The sequence below is a fragment of the Talpa occidentalis genome, unplaced genomic scaffold (genome assembly GCF_014898055.3).
Source record: "Talpa occidentalis isolate TD23 unplaced genomic scaffold, MPIMG_talOcc4v2.1 talOcc4.12, whole genome shotgun sequence".
NCBI lineage: Eukaryota > Metazoa > Chordata > Mammalia > Eulipotyphla > Talpidae > Talpa > Talpa occidentalis.
This window is the reverse complement of record NW_023601212.1, coordinates 8,117,330-8,135,786: the sequence shown is the minus strand read 5'-3', so window position 1 is coordinate 8,135,786 and position 18,457 is coordinate 8,117,330. Positions and strand designations below refer to the sequence as shown.

The following is an 18,457-nucleotide window of genomic DNA, read 5'->3' as shown; positions in this document are numbered from 1 at the left end:
CTCCCTAGCAACCAGCAGCCAATCCTGTGCTTAAATGCAGGATTTTGGAGAGGAATGTGGCCAATGCTACATCAATGCTACCCACAATTTCAATATCATTCATGCATTAAATTTTCTATCCATTAAAATTTCCATCCCTTTAATCATTTCCTCAACAAAAAAGCAAATCCCCTACTCTGTACCAAGTGCGTAGTGTAGAAGTGAGACTAAGGGACAGTGCAGTGCCAACTTTAACCAGCAGGGGGCAGTGCAAGCACAGAGTGAGCAGGTGAGGGAAGGGAGGCTGTAAAGGAAGGTGAGGTCCTGGCAGTAACTGCGGGAGGATGACCCTGCTCCTCCCCTTTTGAGAGTGACCCTGCCCCTCCCCTCTGTGGCCCAGAGTGAGCAGGGACTGGGCTGAGGTCCCCCAGAGTCATGGCTGCCAAGAGGGGTGAGACCTTGGGGGCTCACACAGGGGAATTGGGGTCTTCCTGGTAGAAGCTGTTTTGCTGGCCTGCAGGAGGTTGAGATCATATTTGTGGCCTAACAGGTCTGACCAGAACTCCCTGAAGGAGCTCTCCAACCTGACTGGGCTCTGGTGCGTTCATTTAGCATTTACTGAGTGCTGACACACAGGCTTGATGACAGACCCAGGCCCTAAAGGAAGTTCCTGGGGCCCTCAGAGAAATAAAATAATTGAATCATTACATAACATGAATAAAAATTACAGCTGAGACTTCTGAGAGCACCTGGTCAGAGATACTACCTGGGCTGGGAGGGTCAGAGAGGGCTTCCCAGAGGTGAGAACTGAGTTTAGCAGGTGTGACCTAGGTGAGCCCTGTCTGGGTAGAGGGAACAGTTAGACCTAAAGCAGGTGAGGGAGGAGCCACGGGAGCACTGAGGGAAGGGGAATAATAGTACTAGCAAAGATCCTGGGGTATGATCACTCCTGCCTGTGTGACTGCAGCAGAGAAAGCGGAAGGAGGTGAGAGCAAGAAGGGAAAAGAGGGAGGTCTTGTGGGGCTTTGGGCTCTGGGTAGGAATGACGCTTTTACCCCAAGGGAGGTAGGACAGGAGCCCTGGGGAAATATGGACGGAGGAGGGGTAGGGCAGACATCAGACTGGGTCCTCACGGGCGCCCTCTGGTGGCTGCTGGGGGGGGGACAGACACGGGGTAATGAGCTGGTAGGGAGGCATCACCCTTGGCCCTGCTCGTGTACACATACACACACATAGGCGTTTTATATATATATACATATATAGTTCTGCGTGTACATATTTTATTTTGGAATAACTTAAAATTTACAGAAAAGTTGTGGATCTGATTCGGAGTTCCCAATGTTCCCTCAATAGGTTTTCCCCAATATTAACCTTTTACACGCCATGGTATATTTGTTAAAACTGAGAATCCCACATTGCTGCCATTGTCACCATTAACTAAACTCCAGCCTGTGCTCAGATTGCACCAATATTCAGGGCCATCCCTGGTGGTGTCTCTGACTTTCCTGGTTGCATGACCTTAACCAGCTGGAGGAGAACCGTCAGGAATGTGGTAGAAGGCCCTTCTTTGAGGGTTTGTCTGATGATTTCCTCATGACTGGACTGGGAGTTATAGGTTTGGGGGACATCCTACAAGGTTTGGAGAGGAGCAGTCGGAGCTGCTGGCAGGAGAGGGAGGGAGAGAGGGCAGATTCTGGGTGTGGCGGTCTCCGAGGAGAGGACATGGGCTCAGGGAATGTCCCAGAGATCGGTGACTCATAGGTGAGAGGCCCCGAGGGAGAGCACTTTGATATAAAAAGGAAGAAAAGCTAAGGAAGGGAGTATAGATCCTTCTAGAAGCTTGGAGGTTCTAGAAACTGGTGTGTGTGTGTGGGGGGAATCTCACAGAAGGAACTTTCCACCACTGCCCCCCAGGCAGTAGGCTGCCCTATCTCTATTGCAGAAGCCTCACAGCAGGGGAAGAAAAAGAGCCCCATGTGAATTCTAACCCTGCTGCTTCCTGCCTCGGTTTCCCCATGTGTGCAATGGCTCCAACTTTGAGCAGTCTGGTTGAGAAGGTTCTGAAGTGCAAGCAGTCCATAAGTAGCAGGTGCACAGGTTTGCCTCAGTGTTCCTTGTACAGCCCCCCCCCCAAAAAAAAAAACAACCGTCTATTTCAAGGTTCTGTCATTCTGTGCAGCAGCCAGGGCTAGAGCCCCGACCCCAACCCCTTTTTTAAAGTACCTGTTTTCAATTGGACTCTGAACCTGTGCCCCAGGCTGCTCCCAACTGGCCAGCCCCTGCTAAGGGTCCCTCATGACTCCCACATTGCCAGTCCTTATCTGTTCTGTGGCTGCCACACCTGGAGGCTGCCCTTCCACAGTCACCGCACAGGTCTTTCTGCTCCATCCAGAATCTTACTGGGTACCAAGCGCCATTCTGGGCACAGAGGAACCAACCATGAGCTAACAACCATGAGCTAACAGCCCAGCAGAGAGACGTTCAAAAGTGCCAACAATGACTATGCAGATACTACGCTGTGGTTGTAGCTCAAGAACATTCAATAGCTCCCTAGTATTCATTCAAGGCATAGTTACAGAGCAGCTGATTAAAGGCAGGCTCTGCTCTGGTATTTTAAACCGTCTGTGCTGCTCATAGCCCTTGAGCCATTTTATAAATCTAAATTATAGGAAAATGGTAGTATTGCAAATGATTCCTGTCCACACAAATGCAAGCTTTGCATCTATTTGTAAATTCATGTCAGCATTCCTAATTACCTCTGGGTATACATCTGTGTTTTCTTTCCTTACAATTTCCTTTGAGCAGGCTGTAAATCTTGCTGGTTCCCATGCTAATTAATGAGTTAGATTAACTCATAAAATACCTGTTTGTTTCATACTAATGTGAGAGTCATGATTTTGTCTTTTTGGGGAAAAAAAAGTTATTTAATACCATTAACATTATGGGTTTCTCTAGCATTCAAAGTCCCCCCCCCCAGGAATTTCCACCTACCTCCATGGTTACCTGTCGCTTTTACCTATTAAAATCTTTGAGCCCCAGAACATTCTTCTCCCCCTTTCCTCCTATTCAGTCTAGACTCCAATCTGTCCCTCAGACATCCACAAATGTTATTTCTATCAAAATCTTTCCAGAATTGACCTATTTCTGCCTCCTCTGGCCCAAGCCACCATCTCCCAGCTGGCCCAGCCATCAGAGGATACCTGTGAGTACCTCAGTCAAATCCAGTCCTGACTCTGCCCACAGCCCTCCAGGACTCCCACCTTCCTCCTGGTCAAAGCCCCAGTCCTTGCCCAAGTCCACAGGCCCTGCCAGACCTGCCGCCATCCCTTTCCTGACCTCAGCTCCTCCATCTCTCCCCTCTGCTCACTCTGCCCCAGCTTCATGGGCCTCCTCACTCTTGCTCCAAAAACCTGGTCCTACCCCAGGGCCTTTGCATATGCTGTTCCTTCTGCCAGAAACAACTTTCCCCCAGCTACCAATTTCCTTCAAGTCTTTGCTCAAATGTCACTTTCTTAATCAGCCTCCCCTGAACTTTCTATTTAAGATTGTAAAATACTTTCCTACCTATTTCAGTCCCCTCCCTTGTATCTCTTTTCTTCTCGCTCCCCACCCCCATCCCAATAAACCTGATCACTCTCATACCCAAGATACAATTTTCTTCTTTATTATGTCTCTTGCCTCTTGTCTTTCTTCATCAAATAGCAGGAATCTTTGTTCATTTGGTTCCCCCATGAATCCTTAAGGCTCCCAATAGCACCTGGCACACAATAGGTGCTCAATAAATGCAGTTCACTCCCTGGGCAGCCTGTCCTCCCAGTAGTGTTTCCCCCGCTAACCTCGGCCCATTCCAAAGGGTGTCAGGCTCCACCCTGAGCAAACACTGCTCCTTGGCTCTGGGCCAGGCCTAGGAGGAAGAACTGGAACCCAAACTTCCCGGTGTGGACTTTCCCCAGAACTCAGGGCCACACTGAAGCACTGCGCCAGGAAGGCAGGGCTTTTTTACAAGATGCTGAACCTGGGCATGAGTTGGGGGCCAGGGGTAGACCCCAGACTTCCCCACTCTCTGCACTGAACTCCTAACTGCCTAAAAATCTTATCTGCTGTGCAACCCTGAGCCCCAGTTAAACCTCATTGAATAAGGAAGTGGACAGGACCTTATGACAAGCCTTGCATTCTGAGCTCTAATGTTGAGCAGAAGGGCTTACCCCGGCACCCACACGATGGAGAATCTACTGCCTTTGGATGCTGCTCTCAGCAGCCCTGTGACCAGAGATTTTCATCATGCCATTTTACAGAATGGAAAACCCGTGTCCCCATAAGCCAACGGCCAGAAGCCAGATCTCTCTGACTGTGGGTTTTCTTTCCAAACTCCAGGCGGGGTAGGGTCCACATGTGAAGACATATCCCACCACCATACACCCCCCCGCCCGGCCCCGATCTCAAGCCTCCGTGCTCCAGGAACTCCATGGCCACACTGCCCTGGGGGGACCCAAAATGCCAGACCGACTCTGCCCCACGACACAGACACCCATGCCTTCCTGGCCCCAAGGGGCCCTCTGGGTCCCCGACAAAGAGACTCCAGGTGCAATCGGACACTTGGTTCATCCGGAGGCTCTCTTTGTCCTACACTTTTGGGAGCAAATGACCCAGAAAAACGCTCTTGCTGCCTGACCTCCATCCTCCCCGTGGTCTGCGCTTCCTTTATCCAGAGACCCTCCTTGGCTTTTTGCCCACAGCTGGCTCTGGGGAAGGTTGTGACACACGTTCACCGCCGCCTTTTCCTGCATCCCGAGTTTGAGAGATATTGTCCCAACATGGAATCAAGGTAAGCAGGCAAGAGAGGCCCACCCCAGAGAACCCTTCCTCCGCTCCTGGGGGTCCCAGTAGCGGGGTTTTAGCTGGATGCAGTTGCCTGAAGACTTGGAAGCCTCTTAAGAATCCCTGGGAGGCCCAGACACCTGCCTTGCCTCTCTTCCATGCCCAGGCCTCTCCTTCCTCAGTTTGGGGGCTCTGAGACCATCCTGTGTCCCCTCGACCCCCTGGCACCACCTGGGCCCACATGACCCTTTAAGTTTCTGGTTTTGGTGTCCCAGGCAGGCTGCCAGGGACTGTAACTGCCAGCCAGATAATCCCTTAGAAACTATGTCAAATGCCCATGCAGGAGTCAGGTTCCTGCTTTCCGGGGAGCTGGGGGGAGGTGACAGGGGTCCTGGGCCAGGCAGTGGGGGAGTCACCGCAGTGCTCTCGGGGTTGCAGGCAGAGCAGGGCAGGGGACTTACCTGATTAGGAGACTGGGTGGCCTCTGGGCAGGCAGCAGGAGCCAGGGTCCAGGTGCTTGCCTGGCATAGGGGGTACAGAAGGATTGCAGGCCGCCCCACCTCTCTGCCCAACTTTCCCTCTTTGGTGGCAGCAACTAGCTAGCAGTTGCTCCCCCAGGTGGGCCCAGCGCACCTCGACATGAAAGGCGAACCTTTGAGTGAGAGACACTGGTGGCTGGTTGGGTGTGTGCCTCTGTCGCAAGTTGCCCTCACGTGGGAGTGGCTGGCCTTAACCCCTGCTCGCCCAGAGGCCAGGGCTGTCCAGTTGTGTCCAGCTCCAGCAGGTCACCGCCACGGCCCTGCCATCAGCGCAGGGATGGCATGGAGAGCTGGGCGCTCAGGGGACCCTTGCTGAGTGAGTGAAGGGATGAATGAGCAGAAGCTCCTGGTTCCCCTCTCCCTGCACACCCCCGCTTTCTGGGACCCCAAGCTTTGTGCTTGCTGGGCCACCTCTCTCTGCTCTGTGGGGGCATGCTCTGTCCCCCAGGAGGCAGATCAGGGTGAATGAGGCATGGGGACTGTAACATACGTGCCCAGGTCTGAAGACTTGGTCACAAATAAAGAACATAAAACAGCTCATTTTAAAAAATATCAACATCAAAAAAAATATATATCAACATCAGAATGATAATAGTTTGTTGTATTGAATTAAATGAAATATATTGTGAAAACTATCTCACTTTTTTTTTTTTACAAATGGGGTTACTAGAAGGCTACCAGAGGGACTGTGGGGGTGGGGGTCGAGGGGGGACCCTATGGATAAGGGGGGGTTGGGGGAAGGTCCCAGTGCCTTCGTTGTTGGTGCGGCATCTTAGCAGACATTTGAGGAAATATGAACTTGTATCCCTAAAGCATACACAGTGTGTAAAGCAATGTTACCCAGTAAATAAATAATTTTTAAAAATTTAAAAATAAAATGTGATTACTAGAAAAATTTAAGTGACATTTAAAATTTTTATTTTTTTAAGATTTATTTTCATTTATTTGTGCATACAAGAACTGGCAAGAGGTGTGTGTGGGGGGTGAGAGGATTCACCAGAGACAGAGTGGGGAGCAGAACAGGCAGATCCACTGAAATACACTGCTGAGGGGAGCAGCGGGGAGACAGGAGAGGTCTGCTGCGCCATGTGGGTAGCTCCCTGGCTAGGGATCGAACTCAGGCCACAGTGACTGGCGATAGCTTTATAGCACTGAGACTTCACCCCTTGCGCCACCAGGGAGGCTCATATTTAAAAATTTTAATTTCAATTGGCTTGCATCATTGTTTCGCTGGAAAGCATTGGAATGGCACTTAATACAGGTGAGCAGCTGGCACCAGTCTGTTTCGTTCACCTTCTATTGCTATTGCAGCACGTCTGTATTATTTTCAGTCTTTATTAGCAGATGAAACTATCTTATGTATTGTTTGCTTATCTACCTCTTCTAGAATGTAATTTCATTGAGGTCAGGGATTTTTGTCTTGCTCAATATTGCGTCTCTATGGTCAACAGCAGTGCCTGGTATGCAGTAGGTGTTCAATAAATACTTGTGGTTTGAATGAATGAAATGGGCGATGGAAGATGCATCAAGCCCCTCCTACGTGCAGTACCTAATGCTGATGGCATTTGCCACCGTAGCCACAAGGCAACAGACTCGAGGCAGCAGCCTCAGTTTCCCACCCTGCAAAATGGGATCAATGGAGCAAGGAAGTGGGAGGATGAGCAAGGACACAAAGACCTGATGTCTTACCCTGATCCCCCTCTCCATCCCTTGCCCATCCCTGCCTGGCCCCCACTCAGCACTAACTTTTTTAATTAAAGGTTTCACATGGATGCATTTTAAAGAGTCTACTTCTCACCGAGGTTGGTTAAAGTTAGTAGAGCAACATTGCCAGCCAACAATTTCTCCTTTCCCAGGGATGTCATCTCCTTAGCTTCTTTTAATTGGTTATTTTTACTTGCATAGCTCTAAACGGTACCTCGTTTTTCCCACGTCTTGATTTTTCAGATATTCAGAGTCACCCTGGATGAGTTTTCAAAGTTTGCTCTGTTTTCCTGTTCTTATCACTGAGCCACACCCCGCCTCTTCTCCAGAAGTCTGAGTCAGTGAGTCTCAAAATCTTTTGGGGGTCTTGTGGAAATCCAGATTTCAGGGTTCCATTCCCTAAGTTGCTGATGAAGGCGAGCTGGGGCAGGCTGAGAATTTGCATTTCTAAGAAGCTCCTGAGTGAGGCTGGTGCTGCTGCCCTCTGGAGCACGCTTGAGAACCATGGGTCTAAATCTTCTCCCAAGACAGATTGGAGATGGATCAGCAGTTCTATCCTTGGCACATGTCCAGAGAACTCTCCCTGGAGACGTTTGCTTTGTTTTGTCGTAGATGGTGGTAAAATGCACGCAACATAAAATTAAAAATCTAACCATGTTTAAGGGCTCAGCTCGGTGGCACGAAGCACATTCATACTCTTGTACAGCAGTCCTTGCCCCCTCTCCAGAACTTTCTCATCTTCCCGAATTGGGGCTCTGTCTCCATTTAACAATCACTTCCTAGCCTCCTTCCCCAGCCCTAGGCACCCACCTTCTACGGATGTGACTCCTTGGTGTCGCTTGTGTTTGGCTGATTTCACTGAACATCACATCCTGAAGTTTCATCCATGTCCTGTGTCAGAATGTCCTTGCTTTTTAATTTTAATTTTTTAAAGGATTTATTTATTTATGCATACAAGAGCTGGTGTGTAGGCCAAAGGTGCAGGGGGTGAGAGGATTCACCAGAGACAGAGTGGGGAGCAGAACAGGCGGATCTACTGAAATCCACTGCTGAGGGGAGCAGCGGACGAGACAGAGGAGGTCTGCTGCACCGTGTGGGTCAGCTCCCTGGCTGGGGACCAAACTCATGCTGCAATGGCTGGCAAGAGCTTGATAGCTCTGTCTTTAACTCCTGCACCACCAGGGAGGCCCCGTCCTTGCTTTTTAAAGCAGAATGATATTCCACTATCTATACGGACCCCACTTTTTCATCCATCCACTCATTGAGTCCCTAGAGCCTTAGACTCCGGTCTGGGTGGGCTTTCTTCTGACACAGCGCAGCTCCGGGTACCACCTTTGGCTAATGCTGGGGAGTCCTCTCCATATCTTCCCTTTTTTTTTTTTAAAGATTTATTTATTTATTTATACAAGCACTGGGTACAGTCAGAAGTGCGGGAGGGTGAGAGAATTCACCAGAGCCAGAGCTGGGAGCAGAGAAGGCAGACTGATGAAGTATACTGCTGAGGGGAGCAGCAGGCGGCAGGAGAGGTCTGCTTAGCCATGGGGGACCCTGGCTGGTGGCCGCAGATCCAACCGGTGCTGCAGAGGCTGTGGGCAGCTTCGCAACCCAGCGCTCAACTGCTGCGCCACTAGGGGAGGCCCTTTATCTTCCCTTTCTTGATTTCAAAGCATCTTTCTACTCCCTGGGGTCTGACCATGATTTGCTCCATTTTCCTGACTCCTCATCATCCCACCACCAAGCACCCGGAAACCCATCTTCCTCCTGATGACTTCACCGGTATCCCAGATAGTGAAGAGGCAGCCAAGTCTTTGGAGTCAGGGAGGCTTGGGTTAAAATATCCCAGCTCCAACCCTCACTAGCTCAGTGCCAGGTCTCCCCCAGCCCACCAGCAGAAATCAGTAGTAATTAATAAAATTACTGATAGGAATATCATGGCCCCAAATCATGATGCTCCCCATATCATATTATTAGAATGAATAACCACCTGGCCATATCATTAATGAAATCACCATTAGACTGTAATAACAATAACAAGATTATTAGTACAATAGGTGTATACACTGACTCACAACGTGGTTCTCTGTGGGATTCCAAGCAAAAGGCTACAACTCTGAGTTCCTGTTTTTTCATGTGGAAAATGGGAATAATAATAGTGCCATGTGGGAATGATTGACTGATCAATATATTATTGAATTATTGTCTTCTAGATGGTAGGTTCTGTGTTAGGTTCTGGGAATATATTAGTAGTAAAACCCAGCAAACCAAAAAAAAAAAAAATTGTCCATACCTTTTGGGGATATCTCATACAAAGATTTTAGCACTGAGTCTGACCCTTAATATTATTACTTGTGTTCTTTTAAAATTACAAATATAAAAAAATAATAAAAATAAAATTAAAAATAATCTTATAAAAAACAAATAATCATATACATCACATGCAATTTTGGAATTCTATGTAGTAACAGCAACATTTCATTAGTTTTTAATAATTACATGAACATGTGTATCAATATAATTTATGTATTGAGCATAGTAATTAAAACTTATCGCAATTTCATTATTATTTACATTTAAAATATGTAATGCGAATTATACCAACATTATTTTAGTGTGGTGATAAATTAGTCATTGTAGATGTTATTCATTTCTTACATATAACAGACAGCAATCGTGTAATGTAAAATGGCAAGAATGACGCTGCCCTTCCACCCCCGGCCGCGCGGGGGCGCTCCAGGCGTTCGCGGCGCCTCGGACACACGGGCTCCGCCTTCTGGCGCCGATTGGCGGCGCGCGCGGTGCGCGGTGACGCACGCCGGGGCCCGCCCCGGGCCCCGCCCCCTCCCCGCCCCTCCCCGCCCGCCCCTGGGCCCGGCCCCTCCGCCGCTCCCTCCGCCCTCCGGCCGGCGGCGCTTGTTGTTCTGCGGCCGGGGCCGCCACTCCAGTCGCAGCCTCCGGTCGCCGCCCGCCCGCCCGCCGGCCGGCCCGCGCGCGCGGCCATGGAGCTGGAGGTGCCGGACGAGCCGGAGAGCGCCGAGGCGGGGGCCGTGACCGCGGAGGCGGCCTGGGCCGCGGAGAGCGGGGCGGCGGCAGGTAACGGTTCCGGACCCGCGTCCCTCCCGCTCCCCGCGGGGCCCGTGGGCCCGTCCGCGCGCCGGGGGGCGCCGGGCCCGCCTGCCGGGGTCGGAGCGTTCCACTCGGGGGCGCTCGCGGGGGAGGGTGTGGAACGCCCCATGCCGGGGCTGGGGGCGCCCTGCGGGGACCGGAGGGGGGATGGAGCCCCGCGCCCCGGGGCTCGCCGTGGCGCCGCCCTTCTGGGGGTCCTGCGGGGACCGCGGGGCTGGGGACAGGGGTCGTGCAAGGCCCCACGCTGGGAGGCTGTGGGTGGAGCAGCCCCTTGGAAGCCTGCTGGAAGAAGGGTTCTCATCCCGGGGGGGGGCAGCGCCCCCATTTAGGACGCGGGGTGCACGGGCGTACTGCCTTTGGCTGAAGGTACTTGGGGACGGCATCCCTCCCAGGCTCGGGGGGAGGGGGACACTGCTTTCTGCTTTCCGTGTGGGGGCCAGTGGGCTCTGCTTTCCAGGGAGGGATCTTGCCCTCAAGGCCGGGCATGGCTGTGGGGTGACACTGCCCTAGATGTGCCCCCTGCCTAGACCCACATCTCCGGGCCATCCACCTTGCTGGGATCAACTCTGGCGCTCACCTTTCGGGTCTTACTCCCCAAGACGTCACTCCTGTGGGCACATCTTACTGGTCTTGAGGGCCGGGGCGGTCCTGGTGGAGATGGGCATCTGAGGTCAGGGCCATCCTGCTTTCTCATGTCTCACTGTGGGAGTTCCCAGAACCAGGTTATGGCACACCGGCTCTATCTTACCTTTCTGGGTCTCAGTTTACCTTCATGTATGTATATATAACAGGAGGGGACGGGGTGGGGGGCATGATATCTCCAGGGTGAGGAGGAGGAGCCCCCACCCCAAGCCTTCTCCCTGGATGCTGCTGCACTGTGCGTCTGTGGAGGACCTTGTTTCCTGGTGCTCCTTTCTTTGGGATGCCTCTCTTGCTTGCCCCCAGCAGAGCAGGTATGGTGGCCTCAGCCTTTCCCAACCCGGTGGCGCCCTGCTGCCTTTCCCTGGGGCAGTGTGCAAAGCGATTGCTTCTTGGTTGAGGTTGCAGAGCTTCCAAATAGGATATTTCCGGATCCGCAGAATTCTCTGCTCCCCGCAGCAGCCCTTGCCGGCTGAGTCCCTGTAGACACCCACATGGGCATCCAGCCTTCTTCTCCCCCGGGCCTCCCGAAGCTTCCTTGGCAGGCAGGGAGATGCTGTGCTGCTTGAGTTGGGAGAAATGTCTGAAGAGAGAGCCAGAGGAATGAGCTTCCCCCCTGGGCTGTGAAAGACTCCACCCTCTTCCTTTCCCTCTGCCCTCTGGGCCTCTTGGTCACTGATGGGGTCTTTCCAGCCATCCCGTCGCTGAGTCCTCATTGCGTGTCCTGGCCTGGCCAGTATCGGGGTTGTTGAAGGGTCAGCCCAGCCTAGCGCCTTTCTCAGCGCTCTGACTTCTGCCATTAGCCCTCTGGTCTGGGCTGTTCAGAGCCAAAATAGCCCAAGACGCCACAACCACAAGAAAGCCAACACTGCAAACTTCTGTCTTATCAGGGGCTTGGTCATGGGATTGGAGACAGATAAAGTCAAGGAGCTGGGAGATAAGGGACCTGCCCTCCTAGTCACTGAAATCTGCAGAAATCTGACCCCTGGCTAATTGTTTATTTTACTCACTTTAAAATTAAGAACAACCTCTCCACCTCCCAGTCCTTTACTCTATTTGGCTCTGTTAAATTTGGGTAATAGCTGTCCACACTTTTCTTGCTGCTTATACAAATATGTAAATACCTTGTTTGTATATTGCTTTTTCCTCAGGATGGTTCATTTTAGTCCAAGGTTTTCTGCCTTGGCACTGTTGATATTTTAGGCCAGAAAATTCTTTGTGGGGGGGAGGGGACCGTCTTGGGCTTTGTAGGGTACTGAGGGGTTATTTCTTGCCCCCAATCACTCATCATGACCACCTGGGGGAAGCCGCTGTACTGTACTTGTTATTCTGTGTCTTGTTTGCTTTTTATCTATAATGGGCCTCCCTGGCGGCGCAAGTTGTTAAGCACAGCACTATGAAGCTATCCACAGCCTCTGCAGCACGAGTTCGATCCCCCACCTGGCCAGGGAGCTACCCACATGGCGCAGCAGACCTCTCCTGCCTCGCCTGCTGTTCTCCTCAGCAGTGTATTTCAGTCAGTCTGCCTGTTCTGTTCCCTACTCTGTCTCCGGTGAATCCTCTCACCCCCCACACCTCTGGCTTGTACCCCAGTTCTTGTATACATAAATAAATCTTTAAAAAAAAAAATCTAGAGTCGTCCCCTCCCCCCAATGATATCAATTCTTTTCTTCAGAGAGAAGGAGCATGGTGCTGTAGCTAAGAGGATGGAATTGTATCCACCCTTATACTGCCTAGATTCCTCTTAATTGCTGTGTGTCCTTGAAGGGCAAATGCCTTGATCTCTCTGAGCCTCAGTGTTCCTGTCTGTACAGTGGAGCACTGCTGATACCCAGGGCTGGCCCAGTGCCTCCCCGATTTAGGTTAGCATGTGGGGGTGTTTGATGGATGCTAGTGACCATTGCCAGCTGCTTTAGACACTGACGGTGTTGGTCCAGCCAGCCTCCTGCTGGGGGATGGTCAGTGGGTTGTCTCTGGCGTCCTCTTCAGTGCTGCAGCAAACGTTTTTTAAATAAGGCCTGTGAGTGTGGCTGCTTTACTTCTAGTGGTTGGAGTCTCTACCTGGGAATTACTGGATTGGGGCAAGCAGACGGGAAAATTACTCTCTGAAGCCTTGCAGGATGGCTTTCCAGAAAGGCCTGGCAGGGGTAGAGAGAGACTGTCTCCCCAGTATTGCTAGCTCTGGGTGTTAGCCTGAATAGTTTTGGCCAATCTGATGGGAGGAGAGACAGATCTCACCAGTGTTTGGAATCTGGTTGCTTTAAATGCCCAGGCCCCTGCTCCAGAAAAGGAATACCGGACTTCTCCTTTGGCCTTCAGGGGCCATGTAGGGTGCCTGGTTTCAAGGGTTTGGGATATTGGGAGTCCTTGGTGCAAGGACACTTTCTGGAGCTGATGGTGGGCCCATGAGTTGCCTGTGGGCTTTGGCTTGAACTGTGATCTGGCATTTCCAAGCTGTTTCCCTCCTGTTGTTTCTGCTTCCCTGATGCCTCACCCTGTCAGCTTCATTCCCAGCTCCTCCCCCCACCCGCTTCCACCCATGTTGGTTGTCTCCAGAGTGGACAGGGAATATGCCCACTTCCCTCCTCTAGCCCATCATCCTTAGACAGTGGACTTCCCCATCTCTTCCGGGTTCCTGCAGCTCACTCCAGAAGGCTCCCATTAAAAACTGACTCAGGGTACTTCCCCTTCTACCCACAGCCCTCCAGGACTCCAACCTCTCTTGGGGTCAAAGCCGGAAATCCTCTCCTTGGCTCCCCCCACAGGACTTGCTTGGCCTGCCCCGTCCCCTCCCTGCTCTCACTTCCTTCCTGTCTCCTCATCCTTCACTCTGCTCCAGCCACACCAGCCTCCTTGCCTTTTCTTCAATACTAGGTGCAGGCCTGCACTAGGGCCTTTGCACTGGCTACCTTCTTCTTCTTTTTTTTTTTTTAAAGATTTACTTTTATTTATACTTACATGAACTGGGGTGTAGGCCAGAGGTGCGGGGGGTGAGAGGATTCACCAGAGACAGTAGGGAGCAGAACAGGCAGACTGACTGAAATACACTGCTGAGGGGAGCAGCGGCTGAGACAGGAGAGGTCTGCTGCGCCATGTGGGTCAGCTCCCTGGCTGGGGATCGAACTTCTGCAGCAGTGGTTGGTGATAGCTTGATAGTGCTGAGACTTTAGTCCCTGTCCCCCCAGGGAGGCCCCTGCACTGGCTGCCTTCTGCATGGAAAGCTTTACATCCAGATCTGTGGTGTTTGCTTCCTTAGCTCTTTCAAGCTTTTCCTCAGCTATCTCCTCAGAGAGGTTTCCCAGCCCTCCCTTACATAGGAGCTGCCTCTCTGTTCCCTGCCTCAAGCTCCCTGTCACTTAGCACTTACACATGGGATGTGATTGGCTCTCCTTGCTGCTGACGTCTCCCCTCCTGAGCAAGCTCCGTGAGGGCCGAGCTAGTGTGTTATGCCCCTGCTGGGTCCCAGCCCTCGCACAGCCAAGCATATAACGGGCTCAAGGAGCAGAGTGTGGGGAGGAATTGCACCCTGGGAGAGGCAGCCAGGAAGGTGCCATGTGGGAGGCCTGAGGAGGGTCTGGAAGAGCACCCAGATGGACAGAGGTCTGGTGGTGCTTGAAGAACAGCGAGGGGCTGGCAGGCGTCTTCACTGTCGCCGTGGCAGGTGGCAGTGGCAGTGGGGTCATGACATCCGTCATCCGCACATTCTGACTCGGTGGCGGCCTTTAGATGCAGAAGCTCCGAGTTCAAATTCATTCTGTCTCGCTGGTTCCTAGCGATGCCACATCAGATTCTTGGACCTTTGGTGGTCTTGGTCCCCTTCATGGAGGGGCCTTGGGGGCCTGACCCGCCAGAGCACTCCCTTCTGGTCTCCCTTTCTCACGGGATGCGGTGAATGTGTAAAGCTCTTGCAAGGTGCCCGTCACGCAGCCAGCTCCACTCTGGCGTGGATTTCCCTCCTCCCAGGTTCCATGTGTGAGAGACGGGGGCGACGTGTGTGAGCTGCTGGCTGCGGAGCCAGGCCGGCTGGGGTCTGTGGGGACCCAGGGCCCTCAGTTAGGGACTTGGTACGTGCACAGGGTTATTGGATATTTTTTACTGTGGGTGGGACAGGTGGGTCCTAAGTCCCCAGATTCCTTCAGTGACCAAGGGGGGGCTTCCTGGCTGCCCCCATGGGCTCTCAGATCGGGGTCGAATGAGATGTGGATGGTGAACTAGTGCACAGATAGGACCGGAAGTTGGCACTGTGGGCCACATCCCACCACCAATGTTTCATATTGAAGTTCTGTTGGCAACGCAGCCACACCCATTTGTTCACATGTTGTCCATTGCTGCTTTCCAGTTACAGTGGCAGAGCTGAGGATTTGAGACAGAGAACTTCTGGCCCTCAGAGATGGGGGAAATTTTAATTGTTTCACTATCTGTTCCTTTATGGAAGATGTTTGTCCACCCTAAATAAGGAAGGTCATGAGCTGTGGTGAGCGTGCAGAGGGAAGTGAAACGTGGTGATGGGGCCCACTGTGGTCAAGGTGGTCTTGGAAGGGGTGGCCTATGTAAGCATTCAGAACTTGACAGCTCATGCAAAGGCCCTGAGGTCGGGATGAGTATAATTCATTTGCGCCACAGAAGAGAAGTGGGGTTGGACAGGGCTAGAGCTAGTGGGGTTGGCCAGAGCTCTGAGGGGGTGAAGGTATTCAGGGGAGCGGTGCTGGGGTCTCGACAGGGCCCCACAAAAGGTGGGCGACAAAGAACCCAGGAAGGCATTGCCTGAGCTCTGGAGAAGTGGTGGGAGTGGGGTGGGTCCTGGAGCGGGGGAGCAGATCTGGCCAGAGCTGAGCTCTCTGGCTGGGTTAGCAGGCAGGGGTGTGCTGCCCACCCCAGTGCAGGTGGAGTCTTCCAGGACCTGGATGACAGCCCGGAACTCCACCTGGGTCCAGTCCCTCCTCGGCCATGGGCAACTGTGCTCTGGGCCCATGGCACCGAGGTCTTTCTCTCAAGACGAGGGGGCATGAATCCTTGAGGATCCTTGAGGAACAGGCGAGGCTCATTAAATGACAACTATGTGTGACCCAGATGTTTACAGACAGAAGGCTCAGTTTCCATGGTGGTCTTGGTGGGGCCCCTGACCGTCCTGCTCCCACAGTCATGACTGAACTGTGTAATGGGGGTTGGCACCCGCTGGGGATTTTCTATTGCTGCCAGCTGGATGGGGGGCGGGGGGGTGCAGATGGCAAGCTCACGTGCGTGAGGATTACTGACGTGGGAGATTAGCTGTGTGACCAAGTCCGTCCAGAAGGTTTGGGGCCCAGCCCCAGGAGCTTCCAAGTCCCAGAGTTGGGGAGGCTTTTTGGGGCCCAGGCATCTGAGTTTGATTAAGGAAAAGAAACCCCAACGTTTTGTTACATTTGCCCTCTCCTGTGGCTCCCACATGCATCAGGCGCTGGATTCCTGCCCTTTGGCCTTCCCTGGGGCTGCGGGGAAGGTTAGGGAAGCGGGTGAAGGGCGCATCACACACAAAGTACATGATCAAGTGCACTCAGGCACGGCCGGGGAGCCGGCAGAACGAGGTGGCCAAGGTCCCTGTGTATGTTTGGGGGGCGCATGCAACAGTGAGCAAAGAAGTGGCAGTGATAACAGCACACAAGACAAGTGCCACTCAGAAGAGCAAAGCAGAGGAGAGATAGATGGGCAAGGGGGGGGGGGCTTGTTGAGGCCAGGAGCGGGCAAAATTCTAAAGAAGGTTGACAGGGAATGAGGGAGCATACGTCGTGATATGGGGAGAGTGTTCCAGGCAGAGGGCACGGTGTGTGCAAAGGCCCTGAGGCCAGACCCTACCTGGCTTGTTGGAGGAACAGCGAGGAGGCCTGTGAGGCTGAAGTAGAGGAAGGGGGAGGGAGGAAGTCATGGAGGGGGTAGGGCAGGCCTTGCAGGGTCATGTTGCTCTAAGGGAGGATGTGGGCTTCCATCTGAGAGGGGGGCAGCCCTCGCGGGCTGTGGGCCAGAGGAGGACAGGACCTGTGTTCCCAGGTGCCCTCTCGGTGCTGTGAGTGAAGCTTGGGAGCAGCATGACTGCAAGTGTGAGGTGCTTGTGAGCGCCCCTCTAGGTGGTGTGCCCGGGCACTTGCACCATGGTGCGGAGCTGAGTCCCTGGAGACGTCAGCGGAGAGGAGGGCCGCCGTGCTGGGCAGTGCCTGCCCTTGAGGAGATGTGGGTGGTGCCACCTGAGTGTATTTTACTGGAGGTGGTGTGTATGGCCGGGTGACCACGTGAGGTGACCAGGGGGTGAGAGCAGGGAGCAGAGAGGCTCGGGAGCAGAGCCAAGAAGGGGGTCTCGGCAGCCACTCCTCCCCTCCGTTTCCTCATTTGTTATCTGGGGTCACAGACTTGCTTTCCTCTTGGGGTTTCTGTGAGGCTCAGAGGACTCCGCACGCGAAAGGCTCAGAACAGAGCCCAGGTGGGTGATGCTCGGGACACACATGGCCGGGCAGCCCGGGGCCGGGTGCTCTGTGGGTCCCTCCGGCACCTACTTTGAAATGTACCAGGGATTTGTTTTATTTGGGTGTAGAGAGGCCCACAGATCAGGAAATAAATGCTCCTGAAAAGAGTTTGTTATAGTTCCCAGGGGGAGGGACACTCGGGGCACCGGCGTCACCAGGAGGCACAGGGCAAAGGCAAGCATGGGGCCCTACTGGGGCTGCTGCAGGCCAGCAGGGGCAGGGCCTGGCAGGTTGCCTAGTGAGCGTGCTAGGTTTGATCATGCACAAGGTTCTGGGCTGTGGGGGTGGTCTCCGCTTGTCCATACCTGGCCTGGGGTTATTCAGAGCAGGGGGATGGGGTTTGTGAGTGAATTAGATCAGTGAGTGATTGGGGTGTTGCTTGGTTCGCATGTCAGAGGTGTACTCACGCAGTTGTTTGTGATCTCCGGGAGCTGGCTGACAACCTTCCAGGTCTGCAAGACCCCCAATGTCAAAGCATCATAAAATACAGAAAATAAAGATATGGGCTTAACCTAGCACAAGGTATACCAGTCCCAGCTCCCTCCAGCAGTGAATGAGACACTTTGTATCTGCTGGTCTTAGGTCTGTGACATGACATCTTGGCATAGTTGCCATTTGCATTTGTCTTAACATGAGTCAGAGGAACCCTTCATGTATTTTCCCCCTTTTTTTGTTTTATTAAAAATATACTCCAGTCAAGGGAGCAGAGACAACACGACACAAAGGACTTGCCCACCCAGATTGGGTGGGGAGAGTAGACTCACCTGTGCTCTCGCTCCAAAGGTATTCTGTGCTTTGTGTTGGAGCTGGAAGATGCAGTGCTGCCCACTCCTGTTTCCCATGTCAGTGCCTGCTGCTCTTTTAAATAATTTTTCTAGGGGCCTGGTTGTGCAAAGGGTTAAGATGCAATCTATGAAGCTGTCTGCAGCCACTGCAGCACAAGTTCAATCCCCGGCCAGGGGCCTACCCAAATGGCGCAGCGGACCTCTCCTGACTCACCCGCTGCTCCCCTCAGCAGTGTATTTCTTCAGTCTGCCTGTTCTGTTCCCCACTCTGTCTCTGGTGAGTCTTCTCACCCCCTCATACCTCTGGCCTCTACCCCAGTTCTTGTATGCATAAATAAATAAATCTTTTTTAAAAAATCATTTTTCTTGGAAAATT

The 18,457-nt window shown here is 52.7% G+C and overlaps 1 protein-coding gene across 6 annotated transcripts in view; it reads left to right on the top strand.

Annotated features, from left to right (window-relative positions):
• Positions 1-10,036: 10,036 nt before the first annotated feature.
• PIP5K1C (phosphatidylinositol-4-phosphate 5-kinase type 1 gamma) overlaps positions 10,037-18,457 on the top strand; it is a 52,600-nt gene continuing 44,179 nt past the window's right edge. For all 6 annotated transcript variants that reach the window (XM_037505064.2, XM_054693053.1, XM_037505065.2 and 3 more), the window contains exon 1: positions 10,037-10,130. In XM_037505064.2, the coding sequence (XP_037360961.1) occupies positions 10,037-10,130 (94 nt within the window). The remainder of the gene's footprint in view (positions 10,131-18,457) is intronic.